This window comes from Quercus suber, unplaced genomic scaffold, assembly GCF_002906115.3.
Source record: "Quercus suber isolate HL8 unplaced genomic scaffold, Cork oak 2.0 scaffold_725, whole genome shotgun sequence".
In the NCBI taxonomy this organism is placed as follows: Eukaryota; Viridiplantae; Streptophyta; class Magnoliopsida; order Fagales; family Fagaceae; genus Quercus; species Quercus suber.
The window spans coordinates 15,849-37,886 of NW_027070165.1; the positions used below are offsets into that span (position 1 = coordinate 15,849).

Genomic DNA, 22,038 nt, shown 5'->3' on the forward strand with positions numbered 1-22,038 from the left:
CTTTTTAGTGATACACTTATATGGTGGTCTCGGTATAACATCAAAAGCTTTCCTCATGCATTAATAGGATATGAGTTCTCATTAATAGTATAGCATCACCCAAATTCTTTGTTAACATTTTCTTTGAAGTATTTATTAATTTCAATTCCAAAAATAGGATATGAGTTCAACCCAAAAAATTTTTTACCATAGAGAGTTGCGCTTGGATGATAGTTGTGCAAAATGAACTTTCTTGTCTCTAGTTGGATAATTATTAATATACTTATAAAATAAATAATCTACAATAAAATAAATATTTTTAAGTTTAGATTTCCAAATGTTAGAGCACTCACACCCAGCATGCCATATGCCATATGTTAGTCTATTTTACCATTTAAGCACAAAAAACCCCTTCCATCCGCACATGTAAAAGCCAACTATTGCAAAAAAATTTGCAATAGTGCTACAATGCAATTTTGAAGGTAGAATCGCACCGTAGCACTATTGTAAAACTAAAAATATTATTTTATTCTTTTTCTCTCTCCACTCTATCTCCCTGACTCTCCCACTCTCTCAGGTGATGGATATAAAGATAAATGCAGCGGAAAATAAGTTTTAAACGGATCTACTTTATTCGATATTGATAACACGTACAAAGTAAATTTCAGAATTAGAGAAACAAGAGATCGTACCTTGAAGCGGTGAATTTCAAAACAAAGATTGAAGCACTTGGGACTACTTTTAATCTTCACTCCAATTCCACTAACGCCCAAGATGTGTGATCTCTCGATTGGTAACAAAGGGATGACTTGTGAGTGACAAAAACTCACATGCACACCATTTTCATGATGTTTTTCTCACCTCTATATTTCTGTACGTTTTTCCCTTTGTATCTAACCAATTTATCTAATTGGGCCGGCCTTTTGGGCCTTACCAATTGGGCTTAAGTGTGTGGCTTGGAGTGGGACCAAAGGGACCAATAAGACACTAGTTCCAATGGGCCTTGGGCTTTTCTGTCAACTCTTGACAAGTCCAAAGTTACCATTAACTATTTTTAATACCACTATATAAAAATAGTTCTATATAAAAATAGTTGCACTCTAGGTCTTATCTATAAATTATATCCCAAGACTTTATTATACATGCAACCCCTTCATAAAATATTCGTAGTAATACAAAGTCATTAATGTAGACTGCCACTTTGTAAATTACTACATCTTAATCCTTGAGTACCCGGTTTAATCCTTTAATGTTATTCATTATATATTTATGAAATTCAATTCCATAAATATATACTTTAGTCTTACTAAAGTGGTTAGGCCTAACTCTTTGAATAACAAACCCATTAAACTTATCTCAAGGGAATATATTTATATCTCCGTTAAGAGACTATGAATTCCATCTTGAGAATACATATTCCATCAACACTAAATGTGGCTGCCCACATACTGAGGTTTTGACCATAACTGTANATGAGCACGTACCAGTCTAGACTGAGTTACTAGACACTGCCCAAATTCAAATCTTTTACTCTTTAATCAATACAATTTCTACCAATTATAATTAAAAAAGTAAATTGACACGGCCTTCAGTTTTTTTTTTTTCTTTTTTCCTTTTGTGGATCTTAGATTTTTTTTTCCCCAATTCTAATTAATTTTTTTAGATAGTAAGACACCTTTCACTTGACTCTTTGATTTTCACTAGTGTTCTTAAATGTATGCAGCAAATTAAGAAATTCAATAACAAACGTGACACAAAATTAAGCCACAATTGAAATCCAATGCTGGATCTAATTGGATTTTTTCTCGCATTGATTTCTCCAATGCTGTCAATGTCTCTTGTGAAACAACAGCTAAAAGGAAACCCACAAGGTTGCTGCCAAACCTGGAGGAGTTCTGGCCTCGTCATGGCCAAAAATTGCAAATTTCATAATTTGCATATCAAAGTTTTCAGCATACAATATTTAGTCCAAATCTAATTTTCATTTTAATTGTCACATTTCGGAATTTTTTTTTTTTTTTCTGAATATCAATTATTTTTGTAGACCCGCATGGAATTTAAAATAGTATTTATAATCAATATTAAAAATAATAACATCTTATTTAACGAGAGGAATTTTTTAACTCAATGAAATAACCCTATTTTCCTTTATTAAGAAAACTAGAGTACAAACTCTCTCGCCTATTGTACTACCAAATTATAAATAAATAAATGTAAGAGGTAAATTATAATAGTATTAGTATCAATAACTTGAGAACAAAATTGAATTTTAACACATAAGTCAGGATCCAAATCATATTTTTACCTTTTTTTTTTTTCAAAAGAGAAATAAATGGAATACATGTTTTCTTGGTTTTCTTCCAAAGCTAAATTGTTTTCTTTTCATGGTAAGAGATGATGCTCCCAAACTCACTACTATATGAGAAGAGTATTATATTGCAATACTCCTCAAGCACTAAATATTAAGTCCCTAATGGAACAAGTATTAGATTTTCCATACTGCTATTACTCTTTCTTTCTTTCTTTTTTCTTTTCTTTTTGAGAGACAAATATACACACACAAGGGAGAGAGAAATGGTTTTAATATAAAAACACACCATAAACTCCAATCAAAAGTCATGGATTCTTTCTCTGTTTCATATTTTTAGTACAATTACATGGTTAAAATCAAATTTTGATGGTGAGAGTTCTAAAATAGGTTGATTTCTTTTTAAGCCTATAATATGATGAAAACAGATTGATATTTTCTTTTCTTTTTAGGTTTGTTTAACACTATTAATTTGGACTTAACAACGTTATATATCTTCACTGCATATCATTCTCCAGCTTAATCATCAGCTCCCCCGGAGGTCTAACAATTAAGTAAGATCTAAAACTCCAGACTATCTTAGGAACACCATATTCATTTATACTGTGGCTGTGTGCAGCAGAACAATATCACAAAAACACATTCTAGTGGATAAAGAGTCAGAACAACTTGACAAAACACACTGAATTTCAACTTGAACCTAGTAAATAGTATCAATATATATCTTTAATCCTTCTTCTTTTCTTTTAATGGCCCTTTGGGGATTTTGCTCAAAACCTTCGCATCAAACACTGCATACTGCTTCTTGATTTCAACCATTGCCTTCTCAGCAAACGAATCGACCTGGTCATCGTATTTCTCATAAAGCACAGGTACCGTATGCAGCAAGACAAAGACTGTTTCACAAATTTCAAATTGCCAAGACAAATTAATTAAATTCCTTTTTGACCAAATACTTAACAAGTAAGGGACAGAGAGAATAGAATTCTTTACCCATGTAGAACAAGGTCAGGAAGTTGCACCAATTCCCAACTATTGAAAGAACCCACAAGCCAGCAATAACCTGATAACCCGATCAGCAAAGAACCTTGTTAGTGACACTATCCAAGCATTCATACAAGGTAAGATGTAACAGTAGAATTGTGATCTATGAGCAATGAACTGCAAGGTAGAAATGGTCAGTTCTTTTTGGCATGCATGTTTTGTTCTTTTTGGTATGCATGTTTTGCTTAACATGTTCTGTATTTACTAAAGGAAGATATATTTTCAAAACTTTTAAATGATTACTACTTTGTTCCCTACATCACAGCTATTTAGTATTGCCTTTTTAGTGATACACTTATATGGTGGTCTCGGTATAACATCAAAAGCTTTCCTCATGCATTAATAGGATATGAGTTCTCATTAATAGTATAGCATCACCCAAATTCTTTGTTAACATTTTCTTTGAAGTATTTATTAATTTCAATTCCAAAAATAGGATATGAGTTCAACCCAAAAAATTTTTTACCATAGAGAGTTGCGCTTGGATGATAGTTGTGCAAAATGAACTTTCTTGTCTCTAGTTGGATAATTATTAATATACTTATAAAATAAATAATCTACAATAAAATAAATATTTTTAAGTTTAGATTTCCAAATGTTAGAGCACTCACACCCAGCATGCCATATGCCATATGTTAGTCTATTTTACCATTTAAGCACAAAAAACCCCTTCCATCCGCACATGTAAAAGCCAACTATTGCAAAAAAATTGCAATAGTGCTACAATGCAATTTTGAAGGTAGAATCGCACCGTAGCACTATTGTAAAACTAAAAATATTATTTTATTCTTTTTCTCTCTCCACTCTATCTCCCTGACTCTCCCACTCTCTCAGGTGATGGATATAAAGATAAATGCAGCGGAAAATAAGTTTTAAACGGATCTACTTTATTCGATATTGATAACACGTACAAAGTAAATTTCAGAATTAGAGAAACAAGAGATCGTACCTTGAAGCGGTGAATTTCAAAACAAAGATTGAAGCACTTGGGACTACTTTTAATCTTCACTCCAATTCCACTAACGCCCAAGATGTGTGATCTCTCGATTGGTAACAAAGGGATGACTTGTGAGTGACAAAAACTCACATGCACACCATTTTCATGATGTTTTTCTCACCTCTATATTTCTGTACGTTTTTCCCTTTGTATCTAACCAATTTATCTAATTGGGCCGGCCTTTTGGGCCTTACCAATTGGGCTTAAGTGTGTGGCTTGGAGTGGGACCAAAAGGGACCAATAAGACACTAGTTCCAATGGGCCTTGGGCTTTTCTGTCAACTCTTGACAAGTCCAAAGTTACCATTAACTATTTTTAATACCACTATATAAAAATAGTTCTATATAAAAATAGTTGCACTCTAGGTCTTATCTATAAATTATATCCCAAGACTTTATTATACATGCAACCCCTTCATAAAATATTCGTAGTAATACAAAGTCATTAATGTAGACTGCCACTTTGTAAATTACTACATCTTAATCCTTGAGTACCCGGTTTAATCCTTTAATGTTATTCATTATATATTTATGAAATTCAATTCCATAAATATATACTTTAGTCTTACTAAAGTGGTTAGGCCTAACTCTTTGAATAACAAACCCATTAAACTTATCTCAAGGGAATATTTTATATCTCCGTTAAGAGACTATGAATTCCATCTTGAGAATACATATTCCATCAACACTAAATGTGGCTGCCCAACATACTGAGGTTTTGACCATAACTGTAGATCTCACTCCTGATATATCAAAGCAACCTACACCTCATGATCAGGTTCATTATTCTCTCAGGATTAAGAGTTCATGCAAATACAAGTCGTGAGATTTATTATTCATTTGACAGTCTTTAGGAGAATAATAAATCTCACAGCGGTCCAGTTCAATATGTCTTAACTCTTAAAACATATTAACACATCAACTAGAAGTCTCCACTTCCATGATCAAGACAAATCATCGTAGTTGATATGTTATAGTCTTCGTAGATGAAATGCCCAATTTCATCACCGACTACGAACTATAATTCTGAGTTTACAAAGAACTTGTGATTTATATCTTCTGTGACTCTTCACATAAATCACATACTATGCATCTCATGGACTATATGATAATGTCTGAATATTCATGTTACCATTATTTCAGATAATAATAAAACAAATTTATTAAACATAATATTAAGTCATACATAATGTCAAACACAATGTCACACTTAATATTATACATAGCATCTTACAATAGGATTTAAGGGCACCAATCCTAACATCAGGTCTGTCTCCCACGCCTCTCTCTCTCAGATTTCTCCCTCTCCCTTTGCTTTCCCTCAGGCCACCGTTGGCCACCATCTCCCAGCAACGCCAAGCTCAGGCCACATCTCACCCAGTGACACCCAAACCCAAGCCGCCGTTGGCCACTGTCTCACCCGACGTGGTCTGATGTGTCTCTCACGGCGTGGCATGGTTTGATGGGTCTTTCCAACCCCAAACTCTTAGCCTCTCTCTTCGATCTAGGGGGTTTGTGGTGGGTTAGTGGTGGAGATCGTGGCGGATCGCTGGTGGGTTTCTTTGGAGATATGGGTTATTTTGGCGTGGATTTCTTTGGCGGCGTGGTTCAGGTGGTGGATGTGGTGGCCATTGTTGGCTCCAATTGGTTTAATGGTTTGCGTGTGTTGGGCTCTGTTGATGGTTTGTGTGTGTGTGGCTATGTTGATGGTTTGATGGTTTGTGTGTGTGTGTGTGTGTGATGGGTTTGGATAGGTTGATCTGTGTATCATGGGTTGTTGTTGTGTGTGTAGTTCTATGTGTTGAACCGGTGCTAGATGTTGAGGGAGAAAGAGAGGAAAATGAAGAGAAAAAGAGTAATAGTAAAAAAAAAAAAAGGAATAAAATAGAATATTTTAATAAAATGGTAAAATAATAGAGTTTTGGGATGTTGGGTATATTGTAAAATGGTATGATATAATTGATAAAATAGTTTTTTGGGATGGTAAAATGGGATAGGATAGCATTTCCTGATGCAAATGCACAGATATGTAAACTCATGATGCTACTTGCTAGTTAACAATTCTAAAAATCCTTTCTATCTCTTAAGAGTGTCATTGCCAAAGAGTCACCAAAAAAAGGCCAATTTTTATTAGAAAAAAAAAATTATTTAACAATCAAAATTGAAAATACCATGGGAAAAGGTTCCTATACTTCACTATCATTCTAGCTAATGTATCTTCTCTTCCTTACATTACCATTGTCATTCTGTGATTGATGTATGTGCAACCCTTATTTTATGTGCCAAATACTAATTCCCAGGTGGGCACTCCTAGATCGAGATAAACTTGTGAGCTCTACCGTTGAGGTGGAAAAAACTTAGGTGGCGTTTGGTACGGGGGAATCCACATTACTCCTAGCATCCAGATTCCTAGTTGTAGTTATTCCTATGTTTGGTTTATTCTCAGGAATCTTAAATGAATTATTTATTTTTCTCATTCTATCCTTAGATTTGAATGTGAACTACCAAGTCATTTAAAAAAAAGGGTTAAAATTGTCAATTTAAAAAAAATACAATTTCCTTTAAGCTAGGGAATCTGGATTCTCACCTGTTTTAAAGGGAATCCACATTCCTACTGAGAGGAGTTTAAGAGGGGAATCCAAATTCCCCTGGCATCTGATTCCCTAGCATGATTTGCAACCAAACATGGAAATCTTTAAACATTCCTAGGAATCCTAAAACATTATCGTATACCAAACGCCACATTAAGGTTCTTCACCCTTGGATGTTGAGCAGGTGCTCCTTTTCTGTCAACACTCGTCTCTTATCAATTCTATGAGTTACTTATGATGTTAAACTTGGACTAAAGAGTATTTTTTTTGGTCCATAAAATTTAGGCTTGTTTTCATTATAATCATTTATATTCAAAATTTTACATTTTAGCTTATAATGCTTGATTCTATTTTTATATTAGTACTATTATACAAGTATTATTATACATCTTTGTTAGTAATTTGATCATTGTTGATGCTCGTTTTGGAAGCCCAATAGCAGGAAGAAGCCGAACAATATGGGCAAAGTAGAGTTAGTGGATTAATAGAAAAAATCATTAAGCCTGAATGACATGAATAATGAATTATAGGCCCATAAAGTAAATAAATGGGCCTTAAGGAAAGCAAATGGGCCTAAAGGAGCCCAGAGAGAGAAGTAGTAAAACCATGGACATTAAGAGATGTAGAAAAGTGAAAATGGGCCACAACAAGCCTGAGGTAATGAAGCAAGAAAGTACAGGGTTAGTGGAAAGCCCATGAGCTCCAAAGATGAAGAATAAAATAATTGGGCTAGGGAAACCCTAAAGAGTTAGTAAAAGACCATAGGAATGCAGAGTTAAAAAATGGGCCAAAAATGCCAAATGAAAGCAAATGGGTCGTGGATGCTCAAGAAGAAAGAAATGGGACAAATGAGTCCATGAGCAATGTAATGGGTTAAGAAAGCCCAAAGTAGCATGAGTATAAATCCAATGACCACATTGAGTCATTGAGAGAAGAATAGGCAACAGGCGCAAAGAAGCCCAGCAAGCACAGGTCAAATAACACCACGGTAGAAATGGCAGAGTAGTATGGCATGAATGGCAACAAGACTACGGAAGGAGTAAAGAAAGGGACTAAAAAGGGAAAAACCTACGATCAAGCAAGGCCCAGCTCTTGAAAGGAGCAAGCTAATAAAGAATGAAAGATTAGAAAACAATTCACGCCATGAGAGGTCAAGGATGAGCAGCAAAATACACAAATGAGCCTTCAGACCATGGTAAACGCATGAGCAGCAGACAAGCTTTCAACGTACATAAGAAGTGAAGTACACGTAAAGCCCAGACACTATCAACCTGTACCCAGCCAATACAGGAGTGGTGGGTCATGGGCCAGAGGTAAGAGAGGGTATTGTCTAAGGTTCCCACTCATATTCTATTGGGGGTGATGTCCTGCTGGGATGACATACCACCCAAAAGAAGATAAGATGAGTTGGAACCATTAAGTGTATGCCATGAGGGATCATAAGAGAGTAATGTCTCGGTGAGTAAGCAAACAAAATAGCCATCTTTGTCTGGTAATGGGGAGTGGCATAGCTAGCACAGGTAAGTGGTGATGAATGGACAACTGACAAACCAATGGGTAGTCGGGAGGAACACCCTAAACCAGACAAAAGTGGTTAAATGCTAAAATGGTAAAAAACAGTCACGGCAAACAGTATATAAAGGGTCCTTGCTATGGACAATAACACAACCACAACCATAGCAACCTCTAGAGGAGAATCACTGCACTACCATCACCATAACACCACATGAGCAAGCATTGAGAAAGAAAGAAAGGAGTGGGAAAGAATCAAAGTAACAAAAAAGGGAGAGAAAAGAGAAAGAAAAGAAATAAGGAGTGTAGAACGGCCGACATGCACCAATAGGCCAAATCCCTTCTCTCCCTCTAAAAGCCTACCATCTGTTAAGGATAAAGAACTCGTTTGAGCACAAGCCATTCAGGCCCATTTCCTCAAAGTGGATAAAGTTTACAGCAGGATCATCTTATGAGGTTATCCACGTTGAGGAAGTGGTTCCCTCCTTGGCCTTAGCCCCGTAACACAATTGAACAGGGCAAACTGATCTTTTACTTCTTTGATTTTACCACTTATTGCTATTGTTTCTTCTCTTATCTTTACAATTTCACCTATAATGTGCTCTTTCTACTTGTTTTTAATTAAGAATCTCTTACTTATTTTGTCTAACAGTAACGTATTTCCGTTATCATTGTTTTATTACATTTATCCACCATAACTCTTTTGGAGCAACTTCGCCTGCCATGGGCATGTGACTAAAGTTTCGGCAAACCGGTCATAGTTTGTGTGCAAGCTGGACCAAGGTGAGTTGCAATTGGACAATAACACAACCACAACCATAGCAACCTCTAGAGGAGAATCACTGCACTACCATCACCATAACACCACATGAGCAAGCATTGAGAAAGAAAGAAAGGAGTGGGAAAGAATCAAAGTAACAAAAAAGGGAGAGAAAAGAGAAAGAAAAGAAATAAGGAGTGTAGAACGGCAGACATGCACCAGTAGGCCAAATCCCTTCTCTCCCTCTAAAAGCCTACCATCTGTTAAGGATAAAGAACTCGTTTGAGCACAAGCCATTCAAGCCCATTTCCTCAAAGTGGATAAAGTTTACGGCAGGATCATCTTATGAGGTTATCCACATTGAGGAAGCGGTTCCCTCCTTGGCCTTAGCCCTGTAACATAATTGAACAGGGCAAACTGATCTTTTACTTCTTTGATTTTACCATTTATTGCTATTGTTTCTTCTCTTATCTTTACAATTTCACCTATAATGTGCTCTTTCTACCTGTTTTTAATAAAGAATCTCTTACTTATTTTGTCTAACAGTAACATATTTTCGTTATCATTGTTTTATTACATTTATCCGCCATAACTCTTTTGGAGCAACTTCGCCTGCCATGGGCATGTGACTAAAGTTTTGGCAAACAGGTCATAGTTTGTGTGCAAGCTGGACCAAGGTAAGTTGCAATTGGACCGGTCCCAACTCTCCTATCCAGAACACTCGAGCCTAGTGCAGCAGGAGACAGTCCAACCCAAAATCACAAAAAGCTCACCACAATCATTTGGTACCAAATTAACAATCAAATTACTAAGCATTTATTTGACACCTAATGGTCAAATTACTAATAAAAATAGACGGTACTCACAGTATAGTCAATATGAAAACAAGTTCAAACATGAAGGATCAAAATAAAAGTAAACTCAAATTTTGAGGGCTAAAACTATAATTTAGTTTTCAATTATGATAATTTCTCCAGTCTAACGGAAACCCACAAGTGTGCAGCTGCCAAACCCAGAGGAGTTCTGCCTTTAAATTGGGTTTCTACATGCCCTCATCATGTCCGAAATATCTACTACAAATTTCATACATTTCATTTTTTTTTTCTGAATATCAATTATTTTTGTTGACCGCCATGTAATTTAAAATAGTATTTATAAATAAATATTAAAAATAATAATATCTTATATAAGGAGGAATTTTAACTCTAACCCAATCTCATTTATTAACAAAACTAGAGTACAAACTACTCTCCCCTGTTGTACTACTAAATTATCAACAACAAAAAAAAATGTAGGAGGTTAATTATAATAGTACTAGTATCAATAATTTGAGAACAAAAATTGAATTTTAATGCATAATTTAGGATTCAAAACATATTTTTACCAATATATTTTTTGTATTTCAAAAGAAAAATAAAAGGAATACATGTTTTCTTGTGGTGGTTTTTTTCCGAAGCTAAATTGTTTTCTTTTCAAAGTAACACATGATACTCCCAAAACCACTATTATTTGAGAAGAGATATCACTAAACCCACTATTATTTGAGAATTATTTGAGAATAGTATTATGGCACGATACTCCTCAAGTACTAAATATTCCTCGAGTACTAAATATTTAGTTTTAAGTCTCTAATGGAACAAGTATTAGATTTTCCATACTGCTAATATTCTCTCTCTGTTTCATAATTTAAGTACAATTACATAGTTAAAATTGACGAAAACAGTTTGATATCACTCTTTTCTATTTTTAAGGTTTGTTTAATACTATTTATTTGAACTTGACAACATTATTTACCATTCCCTGTAATATCATTCTCCAGCTTAATCATCAGCAGCCCCCTGGAGGTCCAACAGGTAAGATCTGAAGCTCGAGACTATCTTAGGGAATACGATATTCATCTATACTGTTGCTCTGTGCAGCAGAACAATAGAATATAAACACATTCTAGTGGATAAGAGTCAGAACGACTTGACAAAGCACAGTGATATTAAACTTGGACCTAGTAAGTAGTATCAATATATCTTTAATCCTTCTTCTTTTCTTTTAATGGCCCTTTGGGGATTTTGCCCAAAACCTTCGCATCAAACACTGCATACTGCTTCTTGATTTCAATCATTGCCTTCTCAGCAAAGGAATCGATCTGATCGTCATATTTCTCATAAAGCACAGGCATTGTGTGCAGCAAGACAAAGGCTGTGTCACAAATTTCAAATTGCCAAGACAAATTAATTAAATTACTCTTTGACCAAATACTTCAACGAGTATGGGACAGAGAGAATAGAATTCCTTACCTATGTAGAACAAGGTCAGGAAGTTGAACCAATTCCCAACTATTGAAAGAACCCACAAGCCAGCAATAACCTGATATCCAGATCAGCAAAGAATCATGTTAGTGACATTATCCAAGCATTCATACAAGGTAAGATGTAACGGTAGAATTGTGATCTATGAGCAACGAACTGCAAGGTAGAAATAGTCAGTTCTTTTTGGCATGCATGTTTTGTTCATTCAGATTTCTCACATGCAAGTGTAAATTGAAATGCTTAAAATGCAGAGGCAGTGGCAAATGATTCTGGCAATAATAGGCACATCAGAAAATGACACTCAATAACAAGCAAGCAGGGGAAAAATCAACATACGCTAAGAAAACTCTTCAAATCTCTCCCAGATGCAATATCCCGCAATATGGCTAGTGCATTATTGAGTTCAATTCTCACTGCAGAGACAACCTCAAGGACAAAGTTCTCAGGAAGTCCAACTTGTGGGATGCGAGGCGGAGACCTGGTCAATGAACAAACTAATTAAAAGCCACATAAAATTACCTCACACAGGCATAGAGAAAAGAAGTATCCATCAGCTTACTTATTAATAAATGCGGATACATTGGACCACAGGAAAAGGACAGCCAGAGAGAGTATTAGGATATGGCAGACCAGAGTGACCAAGTGGTATTCAAGCAAATCAAAGAAAAACCACAAGGCAGTGGCACCACCAAGTACACTCGCAGAGATCTTCTTGTTCCTCCACAAGAAGACATCAGCAGCTGCAACCAAAAAAAGATGGCATAAGAAAATTATAATAAACATATAAGGAGGGCCAGAAATGAAGGGCAGTCCTTTTGCCACGAACTTTTTAAAAGGCATAGTTAAGGGATTAACACATAAAAAAAAAAACAACGATTTGAGTTTCTCTTCTTTGGAAACATTTCCAAATTGAAAGCTTTCAAAAATCAATTTCGTGGTAACTGGAATCTGACAGGCTGGCAGGGGAGAAAAACTACTTTTCCTCGCCATAACCCCCAAGTGATGAACTCAACATTACACATCCAAAAAATTATATAAAACACTTCAAGGGGCTAAGCTTTCACGTGTACTAAAAGTTTGATCCCTCCTTTCCCATCTCAACCAACTAAGACATAATAAAAACATCAATAATGTCACAAATCTAGGACCCGTTTAATTAAAGGTTCATTTCTTTGTTTTTCTACATAATCAAAACAACATAAAATTCGAGAAATAACTTAGAAATGGGTTTGGCGAAAGAGGAGAGGGCAAGGCAACTGTTCTAACCAAAATGTGAATGATACAACAGAGTAATAAAAATTATTTAACAAAAAAAAAAAAAAAAGGTTCACCACACAAGAAAGAGTTTACCTCTCAACCAGTTAGGAGGAAAATTCCTCTAATCCACTACATGACGATTGCTAAAAATTTTATGAGTCTTGTGACTTGTTTATAAAACACCCGTGGATGGGTTTATGAGTTGTCACGTAATGGATTAAAGGAGATTCCTCTAGACCGATTTGGAGGAAAATTTTGTTCGACAGGATAAATCATAGGAAGGAGAATAGCTCAGAAACATTGGTAATACACTCCTTTGGCTATGCACACCAATTGCTATATTTTCCATTGGCATGAGATTGAGAGTGCAAAAATAACTAAGCAGCAAAACACCAACAATAAAAAAAACCTTCATATTATCAATTCAAAAATCAGAAAACAAGAAAACACAAAAGAGTATTGGCTTATTTAGTCCATATGTAATGATTACAAGCAAAACAAAGCTAGAATTCAAAGTCCTCAGATTAAAAACACATTCTCAAAACCAAGTATTAACCTGAATCGCATTCAATCACAATCTAAAAACGCAAACTTTTTTTTTATAGTTCCTGTTCTTTTTTGGCCACATTTCTTCACATCAATCAAACACAACACAGATCTATGGTTCTCTGTTTGATCGCCAAGAAAAAACAGAACCAAGCAATCGAAAATTTCATATAAACTAATACAGATTTCTTGCGCTAAATTTCAAACATGAAAAAAAGGTTAACCAAAAAACAAAAGCGTAAAATTTCCTACATTTTCTCATCAAACAAACAGATCAAACAGAGAGAGAGAGAGAGAGCTAGATTACGTTTTCCACCGCCGAGGACTTTGTGGACGGGCTTTTCTCTGCCGAAGAGCCTGTAAACCTTGGCTTTGGCAGAGCCGAAGGGATTGAGCTTGTCGTCGGAGTCGGATTCGGACGACGACGACGACGAGTCGTGGTGGTCGGGGATCTTTGCAGCGATCTTGTCCATCAGCGACTCCGGCTGGCGCGTATGGTCCGCCATGGATCTCCGCCACACCAGAAAGATAGCTCGCGTTTCAGAGAGAAATGAAAAAATGGACGAAACGTCGAAAGCTTCACAGTCTAAAGTTTCAGTTTTTCACAGAGAGAAAACAGAAACAGAGGGTGTGAGAGAGAAGTGAAATTTTGGGCTGGGCTGTTTATATGGGCTCAGGGTGGCAGAGCCTACAGGTTCGGAGACGAACGAGAGGTTCGGATTTCGGAGTGTAACGGTAAACGAGGAGAGAAGGGTGCATGCCGAAGCAGAATTAGAGAGTAATACAGAGTAGTGAGGAGGGGGGAGAAGCTATTGTGACATTTATTTGCATACTCTATTGTCACCACTACACGTGGTAGTGATTGTGATTGGTATTTTGGACTTTGGTTTTTTTTTTCAAATGAGAGATTTTGGTATGCATTTTAAATCATGATGATAAGTATTTTTTTTAATATGATACTACGTTTATATGGAATTAATTATGTTCTAAGTCATTCCTTTAGCCTAATTAATAATGCTGAGCTAAGTCACAAATATTAATCTATTAAGAAGATCACTATGCTACATTGCTTAATCAGCAAGAGTATCGTAACTTTTTTTTTTCTGTAGTTAAGAATAGATGATTTGAATATTGTTTCCCCTGGTAAAAAGGAGTAATCTTTGAACCTCTTTACAAAAAAAGTATTATCATTGAGATAATGTATATGTCATATTGAATGGATTTATTTTATGAAAAAGAAAATTTTAATACAAACTATATTAAAATTAAAGTTGTCAATGTGCTAGAATAGAAAATCTAGTTTTAGCAATTTTTATCTATACAGAAAAGATGCCATAAAAACAACATTCAATAAGACATGAGGTTCTTTTAATCTAGACAATTTGCTTACCATTAATGATGAAACACTTAACTACTGCGCACAATTAGTGTGATAGTCACTCTACAAGTATAAGTAGTTGTGGGGTGTGGAGTGCGAGGTGCGAGATGCGGGGTGTAAGGGCCGGGATTCAAGTCTCTAAGAGGAAATTTCATACACATATACACTTAGATTTAGGCTAAATTAAAATTTCTATCTTGTATAAAAAAATAAAAAAAGATAAAACACTTTAAAAAAACAATATTCATCGGTTATAATATTAGCATTCAATAATTATTTTAAAGCAGTCAATGAGACATGAGTTGTTTTAAAACTAGACAATTAACATACTATTAATGAAAAAACACTTAAAAATATAAAAAAGAAACCATATTCATCATAGTCATAAAAATTTGCATTCAATAATTATAAAAATAAAAATTACCATTTAATGAGTCATACATTTTTTTTTCTAGAATATAGAGGGTTTAGCGTTTAATCTTTTTAAGGGTTCAAATAATAAATAATAAATAATAAATAATAATCCAGTGATAATGTCTAGATTGAAATGCCACCCCTCATCGCGATCATCTATAATGGAGAAAAAAATTAATCCTTTTAGAAGCTCCTCTTTTAAATATATGATTATCATGATTTTGCTAAGCAAATTTTTTTTTTTTTTTTAAATTGGCTTATTCACGTTAAAAAAACAATTGGACAATAAAATCAACCCAACAATAGATAAGACCATAATTTGTGCTATACACATTCTTCCATTTTTTTTTTTTTTTGAACTTATTCTTCAATTTTAGTAAATATCCTTATGCTATTTTCAATGAAATATATGGAGCAATGCATCCATAAATTAAAAAAAAATTAAAATGAAGTAAATAAGAAATAAGAATTAATGAGAATTCACCAAAAAGTGGTATATCTATGACAAGGGAGGCTGTTACGTTAAATTTTTTTTGTTGCATGGCTCGAGGCCAAACTGGTATTGGATTTGACGGCGTTTACGAGACTCAAGTAGGAGAGAGACAGCCGTTTATTTTATACGTTGATGCAATCTGCGCCGTCAACTAATACCAGTAAGTTAAATACACGTGGCGCAATTATGGAACTTTAACAACGACGTTGCGGGTACGCATTAGAATGATTACACAGAGAGGTTGACACATGGTACTTTTTGGGCCCAAGGGCCTTCAATTATAGTTGGCCGACTTTGCACATTTTCGCATTGGTGGCCCCAAACCCAAAATAAATAAATAAATAATAATAATTCTTAGATATTTTGAAAATTGAGAAGTGCTAATTAGTGTCCTTAGGGTATTAATTAATAATTTATTTTAAGAAAATTTTGACATTATTTTTATGTAAAATAAAAAAATTGTCAAAATATTAATTTTTTTTTTCCATAAAAACTTTCTTTAACTAGTTTGTTAACCAATACCCTAAGTTTCGCTTGGAAGTTCATAAGGAAATAAAATGGAATGAAATGAAATAATCATAAGGGAATGAAAAGAAATCGAATGTATTTAAGTAAAGGAAATAAATGAAAAAGAATGGAATTAAGTAACTTTGATTGGATGTTTTAAAATAAAGGAATGGAAATTAATGAAAATGAATGAAATGTAAGTAATCTTATTTGGGAGCAACATGGAGGGAATGGAATGAAATCATTTTATAACAATATTACTATTAGACTCCTATTTTAAAATAAAGTATTGAATATATAGGGGTATTTTGGGTGTTTTAATAAAAAAATCATTAAATTTAATTCAATTCCCTCACATTCCTTCCAATTTTAGAGGAAATGAAAATTTGAGGTTTTAAGAGAATAAAGAGGAATGAGTGTTCCCTTCTACCCATTTCATTCCCTCCCACTTAAACTCCCAAACAAGGGAATGGACTTTCCATTCCCCCCATTAAAACTCCCAAATAAGAGAAGGGAAGAATATTCTAAAATTATTCTTTTTATTCATTTTCATTCCATTCCATTCCCTCCTCCTAGCGAAGCCTTAAAAGCACTCGTTAGCATGAACCTTGAAAATTTAATCACTTTCACACTATGGGACAATGGATTGAGTGATACCTAGATTAGGGGTGTGTAGCCAACCCGTCAATCCATCAAAACCGACTTGACCCAACCTAACCCACCGAGTGGTACCTAGAGGGTTCAACCCGACCCAACCATGGTGGGTTGGGTTAAAAAAATCCTCTTAACCCGACCTATGTACACCCCTACCCTAGATCTATGGGACATTTGAGCATAAATGCATAATAATGTATATGCTATATTTTGCCTATAGAAAAACAAAGGTCCTTGTGACCCATGGCATCAAAAAGCAAATAGAAGACTTATGAAAAATTCTTGAAATAAATGGTATCATTAGTTATGTTATATTTTCGTAATAAGTTATACAGGACGGATCGCGTCAATCCACTCCCAACCCACAAGATTTTATTCCCAAAAAAAAAAAACTCACTTCTTCTCCTCTTACTATCCTATTGAGACAGCTAAAACTCGTTCTATTTAGGTTGAGTACAATATCTACCTGTAAATGGGTTTTTGTCATCCCTAATCTTTTTATTTTGCTTTAAATATATAGAATAGGATCCTTTCATCGTGTGTATGGACAAGAGAAATTCACCATAAAAAGAAATTTAAAAATAATTGACAGCCTTTAAATTTGGTGAACACCAATCTAGCTCACCCAAAAAGAAAAAAAAAAAGAAATGAAGTGCTAGAAAAATGTAACAAACCAATGGGAAAGGTGAAGCAAAAACAAAATTATGTGATTAGGCATCCAATGTTACAATGAGGAAGAAATTGAAAGATTTTTATTATGGACTCCCCTGCCATTTGCACGTGAAAGACCAAAGTACACATCCAAATGAGCCACATCAGGATTTATTTTATGGGAGCAAACTAGTAGTAAAATTCCATTAGTATATTTCCCTAGCCTGCTATTAACTATTGAAGAATAAAATTGTCCTTCAAGGATTCAAGAGATTCTGATTACAAACTAACAAAGTAGTTTAATATGTTGTTGTCATAATCAAGGAGAGCTAGACAATAAAGGAATCAAAATCAGAACCCTGAAACTTAAAATGCTGAACAATTGGATCATACGCAAAATAACAAACTAGGAGTTTTGAAATCAGGGTACTAACTTTGTTGCTATTGTCGCTTGTGAACGTGTAGGATTCTGTCTGTGTTTTACACAAAGATTTAAGTTAAGTAACAAAACCAAAGTAAAATTTTTTTTTTTTAAAAGTTTCAACAATTAAAGCGTATTTAATAACTAATAACCAAAGAGCTATCTTGTTAATGAAATTTGGGTATTAAGATAGCCCCAAAATACATTGTCAGCAATGACAAGATGAGGAAAAGAAAATGACTCTTATAGCCTACAGGAATTGGAATGGTAGCCCAGGCAGCCGTGTGAAATAGAATGCTAACTATACCAGAGAAACTACAAGTTCAAAAGGAAAATTTGTTAAGGGAGGTAGGTTCCAAACACAACAATGATTCTTCGGAGGTCATGTTGTTATAGGAGGAAGGAGGAGAAGAAGCTAATTTGAATTGTATCATTTGAGAATTTGAATTAGGGAAAACGTTAGAAGTACTATTAATTTTATTACAAAAGTGTCCAAAAAAAAAAAAAAAAACTAACACAATGATATGTGTAATTGATGTCACATCAACAATATAATAAATAAATATCTTAATTATTGTTTTCATTTTGTATTTTAAAATTGACACATCACTGTATGCAAATACTCAAATAAAATGATTGAATGGAATGCTGCCTAGCTATCATAGGTGCTAGTTCATACACACTTCGCAGCAAAAAAGGTTAAACGCACATCACAAAATATGTTCATACAGGAATTACAATAGAAGGAAGATAAGATTAGAGACCTAATAACAAGCTATCAATAGCTGTGAATCACTTCATTATGAAATTGGCTTTGAATATAAGAGCAACAAGAAGGAAATTAGGCAATGCAACTGATAATGATCATAAAAAACCCTATTCAAAGACCATTGGTTAACAAGAAAATTACCTCTGTTACAAACAAGCAGACAAAAAAAGTTACCACTTTGAACATGAATTTACCCGAGATTTATAAGCATCAACATGACTTAACATATTTGATTGAAATATGAATGATGCAAATACCAAAGAAGTTGTAGTTGAATTACCTGGATTAGTTTCTAATGGAATTGATGAGCAATGCTGCGGGACATGCCTGCGAGGAAAGCTTTGCTTAGAAACCACTTTACTTCCAACAACAACAAAAGAGGGGCTTTATGAGTTATATCATTGAAAATCATTTCAAACACATACTTATTCTGAGGTATATCCCTTGGCTGTGTAACCAGAACAATGGAACCTCTGGGAGAATATGCTTCGGATGCATCCAAACAGCCAATGTCTAGTGGTTGCTACCTAATAATGCACTTGCCATTTGTTGCTGTTGCCATATAATAAGTGTGACAACAAATTTCACAAATTTTTTTTTTTTTGAGAAACTATTTCAGAATATTTTTCTTGATTATTAAAGTGATAAATTATAATTTTTGTATTAAATAAATAATGTTAATAGTAATTCCAATAAAAATGATATTACATTAATCACAATATGGTACCTCAACTAATTCCATACAAAAAATTGTGTGACATTGTTATTTGCCATATGTGATTTGCATAATTGTATGTTAGGATTTGAGGGCCTGTTAGATTTTGAGGGAGAGCAGAGGGAAAAGTGGCTAAAACATACTAAAATTTAGTACATTTTTTTCATCTTTCATTCTTTTATGTTCTACTCCCCTCGTCACACAGGGTAAGGGAAACTCTAAAACTTATTTTGGGCCTAGGAGTTGCTTTTCTTAGCTTACAGATCCACTACTTATTGTGGGCCTTAGATTAGAGTTCACAATACGGAGGGATAAAATATTAAATCCATAAATAATTGGAAACTGATATTGGATTGTTGGAGAACCTTTGTTGAAATGGGCCTAGTAACCACGGTACTAAAGAGACACTTTCGGCCCAAAAAAAAAAATATATATATATATATATAGAAAGGATGTAACCACTTGCAAGCAAAAGGGATTGACTTCTATTTTCTTACTTGAGAAATGATATGTCCATAATATTTTCATAATATTTTTACAATAAATCATAAGTGGTAGGTTATTACTGGTTTTTATTGTTAGGGCAAAAAAGTAATCTTAATGTTAGGTTCAAATTTGAACTAATAACAACTAAATACTTATGATTTGTTGTAAAAATATTATAGACTTAGCACATCTCTTTTTACTTTGGCAAATGTTCTACTAAGTGCCGATCTAACCACACATTTTGTCATAACTTGATAACATGTGTTAGACATGCCACTTTTTTTCACTAAGCACATTCGCAACTCACACATGTTAAGATTGTGGCAAGAATTATGGCACAAAAGTAGCATCCATAAATTTTCTTAGCTCCATTTACATGTAAATGGGGAGTCATGGGCCCATGACTGTTCCAGAGGATATTACAAAAACGGTTCTCCACAGGACAAAAATAATAAGGGAAGAAATGGTACTATTAATGAGAAATGATAAAAATTATTTATTTATTTATTTTTGTTACTTTTTAATGAAGTGCATTAAATTTCTTTGGATATACAAATATAACTTTCACCTAAAAAAAAAAAAATGAGAAATGATAAGCGGGATAAAATTCAAAAATACAAAGTTAAATTAACATAAATCAGACATCTTAAATGGCCCCTGATAAAGTGATACATTTTTCAAACTTTTTGTTTTGCATTGCACCAATTAAGTTTAACAAAAATCCTACTGCCTAGCAATTTTGAATGAGCTAGGATATTCTCATTCTCTCAGGGGATGTTTAGTTCGCGTGATGTTATGTTATATCATAATATTACATCATTGTAATCTTATATTAATGTAATTTCAATACAAAAATATAATATTGCATTGTTTAAGAATGTGATGAGATTAAAGTAATGTACTATATTTTGTAATTTTATATTATAATAATGTTAGAACAAACAAAATAAACCAAAAATCTAAATTTTACGTTATCGTAATTTGTATCACAGCGAACCATACACCTAGTGCTAATATCAATAGCAACAATATCAGCAAAAAGCACTATTGTTATTTATTTTTTACAAGTAATCTATATGATAGATCTAGATTAAATTGGCTTTGGGCAATTGCACAATTATCATGATGGATTGAATTCAAAGGAAAATTTTGAGGATTTCTGATTAGAGTGGAAGGTTCCTCAGTACAGTAAAAAGCCACGCTCTTTTCTTTTCCCATTCATATGCCAAGATCTCAGTGATTAACCACTGTTCAGCAATTAGCCTTTTATTAAACACTAAAATACTATGATTCCAAACCTAAAGACCCCGCCATTCATAGAATTCATTGAGGAATAATTTGACTAGCCAACCAATTGTGAATTTCTTGAAGGGACAGAAAGAGGAACACCCAACAACCAAAGCCATAAGAAACACAAAAAGGTCATAGTAGGCTCTTGAGTGGGAAAAGGAAATTTTAGACACAGACTAGTTTCATCCACCTGAGATGACAACAAGAAAAAATTGGAAATGATGATGGTGGGGAAATGGGAATACAATTCTTCTTTGGTAGGAAAAAAAAGAAAAAGAAAAAGAAAAGCTCAAACAAAATTCTAAAGTTTGGGTACAGAATCTTACAAAACATGATTCCATGGGATCAAAATTCAACTTTAAAGTATCACTTCTAGTTCCTAATTGATTGTATACATTGAAAATGAAAAGAATTGTAGTAGTATGTACCTAGGTAAAAGATTTTACTAGAGTCAGCTAGGGATTTTTCTACCGACCAAGAACCATTAAAATGGGAGTCAGGTTAAGCATGAGTAGGTAGCATATTCGAATCGTGCAGGCCACTAAGGAAACTAATCCCTATTTTTTTCTAAGATTTATTTATTTATTTATTTAAAAAATTGACTAGTTACACAAGTATTTTAAGGGCTTTAAATCTAGAAGTTCATATGGGATAATGTTTTTCTTTAAACTATTTTGAAAAATTCTTGTCCAAGTTCCAACTCATTATTTGATTATTCAAATACTTACAACATATTTTTTTGATCACATGACTCAAATATTTAAGACTAAATTACATTTTTAACCCTTTAAAGTTTGGAGTTATTTTTATTTTGTTCCTTTAAAAGTTTCAAAATTTTGCAATTTAATCATTAAAGTTTGATTTTGGGTCCATTTGGATAGCACTTATTATTGCTGAAAGTTGATAAAAATTGATTGTTGCTGAAAACACTGTAGCAAAATAATTTTTAAATGTGTGAATAATA

The 22,038-nt window shown here is 33.9% G+C and overlaps 1 protein-coding gene across 2 annotated transcripts; it reads right to left on the reverse strand.

The window, feature by feature from the left end:
- Positions 1-3,011: 3,011 nt before the first annotated feature.
- Positions 3,012-14,052, reverse strand: LOC112028941 (reticulon-like protein B1). Of its 2 annotated transcripts, none has more exons than XM_024061635.2 (5): positions 13,604-14,052; positions 12,053-12,233; positions 11,830-11,971; positions 11,482-11,551; positions 3,012-3,183 (listed from the first exon to the last, which is right to left on the reverse strand). In XM_024061635.2, the coding sequence occupies exons 1-5, from the start codon at positions 13,800-13,802 to the stop codon at positions 3,014-3,016; spliced, it is 762 nt and encodes a 253-aa protein (XP_023917403.1). In that variant the 5' UTR covers positions 13,803-14,052; the 3' UTR covers positions 3,012-3,013. The 2 variants fall into 2 exon arrangements, with proteins under 2 accessions (XP_023917403.1, XP_023917402.1); XM_024061634.2 differs by lacking the exon at positions 3,012-3,183 and adding an exon at positions 10,823-11,383 and having other exon boundaries at positions 13,604-14,031.
- Positions 14,053-22,038: the final 7,986 nt, after the last annotated feature.

Bases quoted from the DNA above. Each gene is read 5' to 3' on its own strand.
- LOC112028941 (XM_024061635.2), bottom strand. From the start codon at position 13,802: ATGGCGGACCATACGCGCCAGCCGGAGTCGCTGATGGACAAGATCGCT. The intron at 11,972-12,052 runs GTAAGCTGATGG...TTCATTGACCAG, and splicing joins GTATCCGCATTTATTAATAA to GTCTCCGCCTCGCATCCCAC. The intron at 11,552-11,829 runs GTATGTTGATTT...TCTGGATATCAG, and splicing joins ATTTGAAGAGTTTTCTTAGC to GTTATTGCTGGCTTGTGGGT.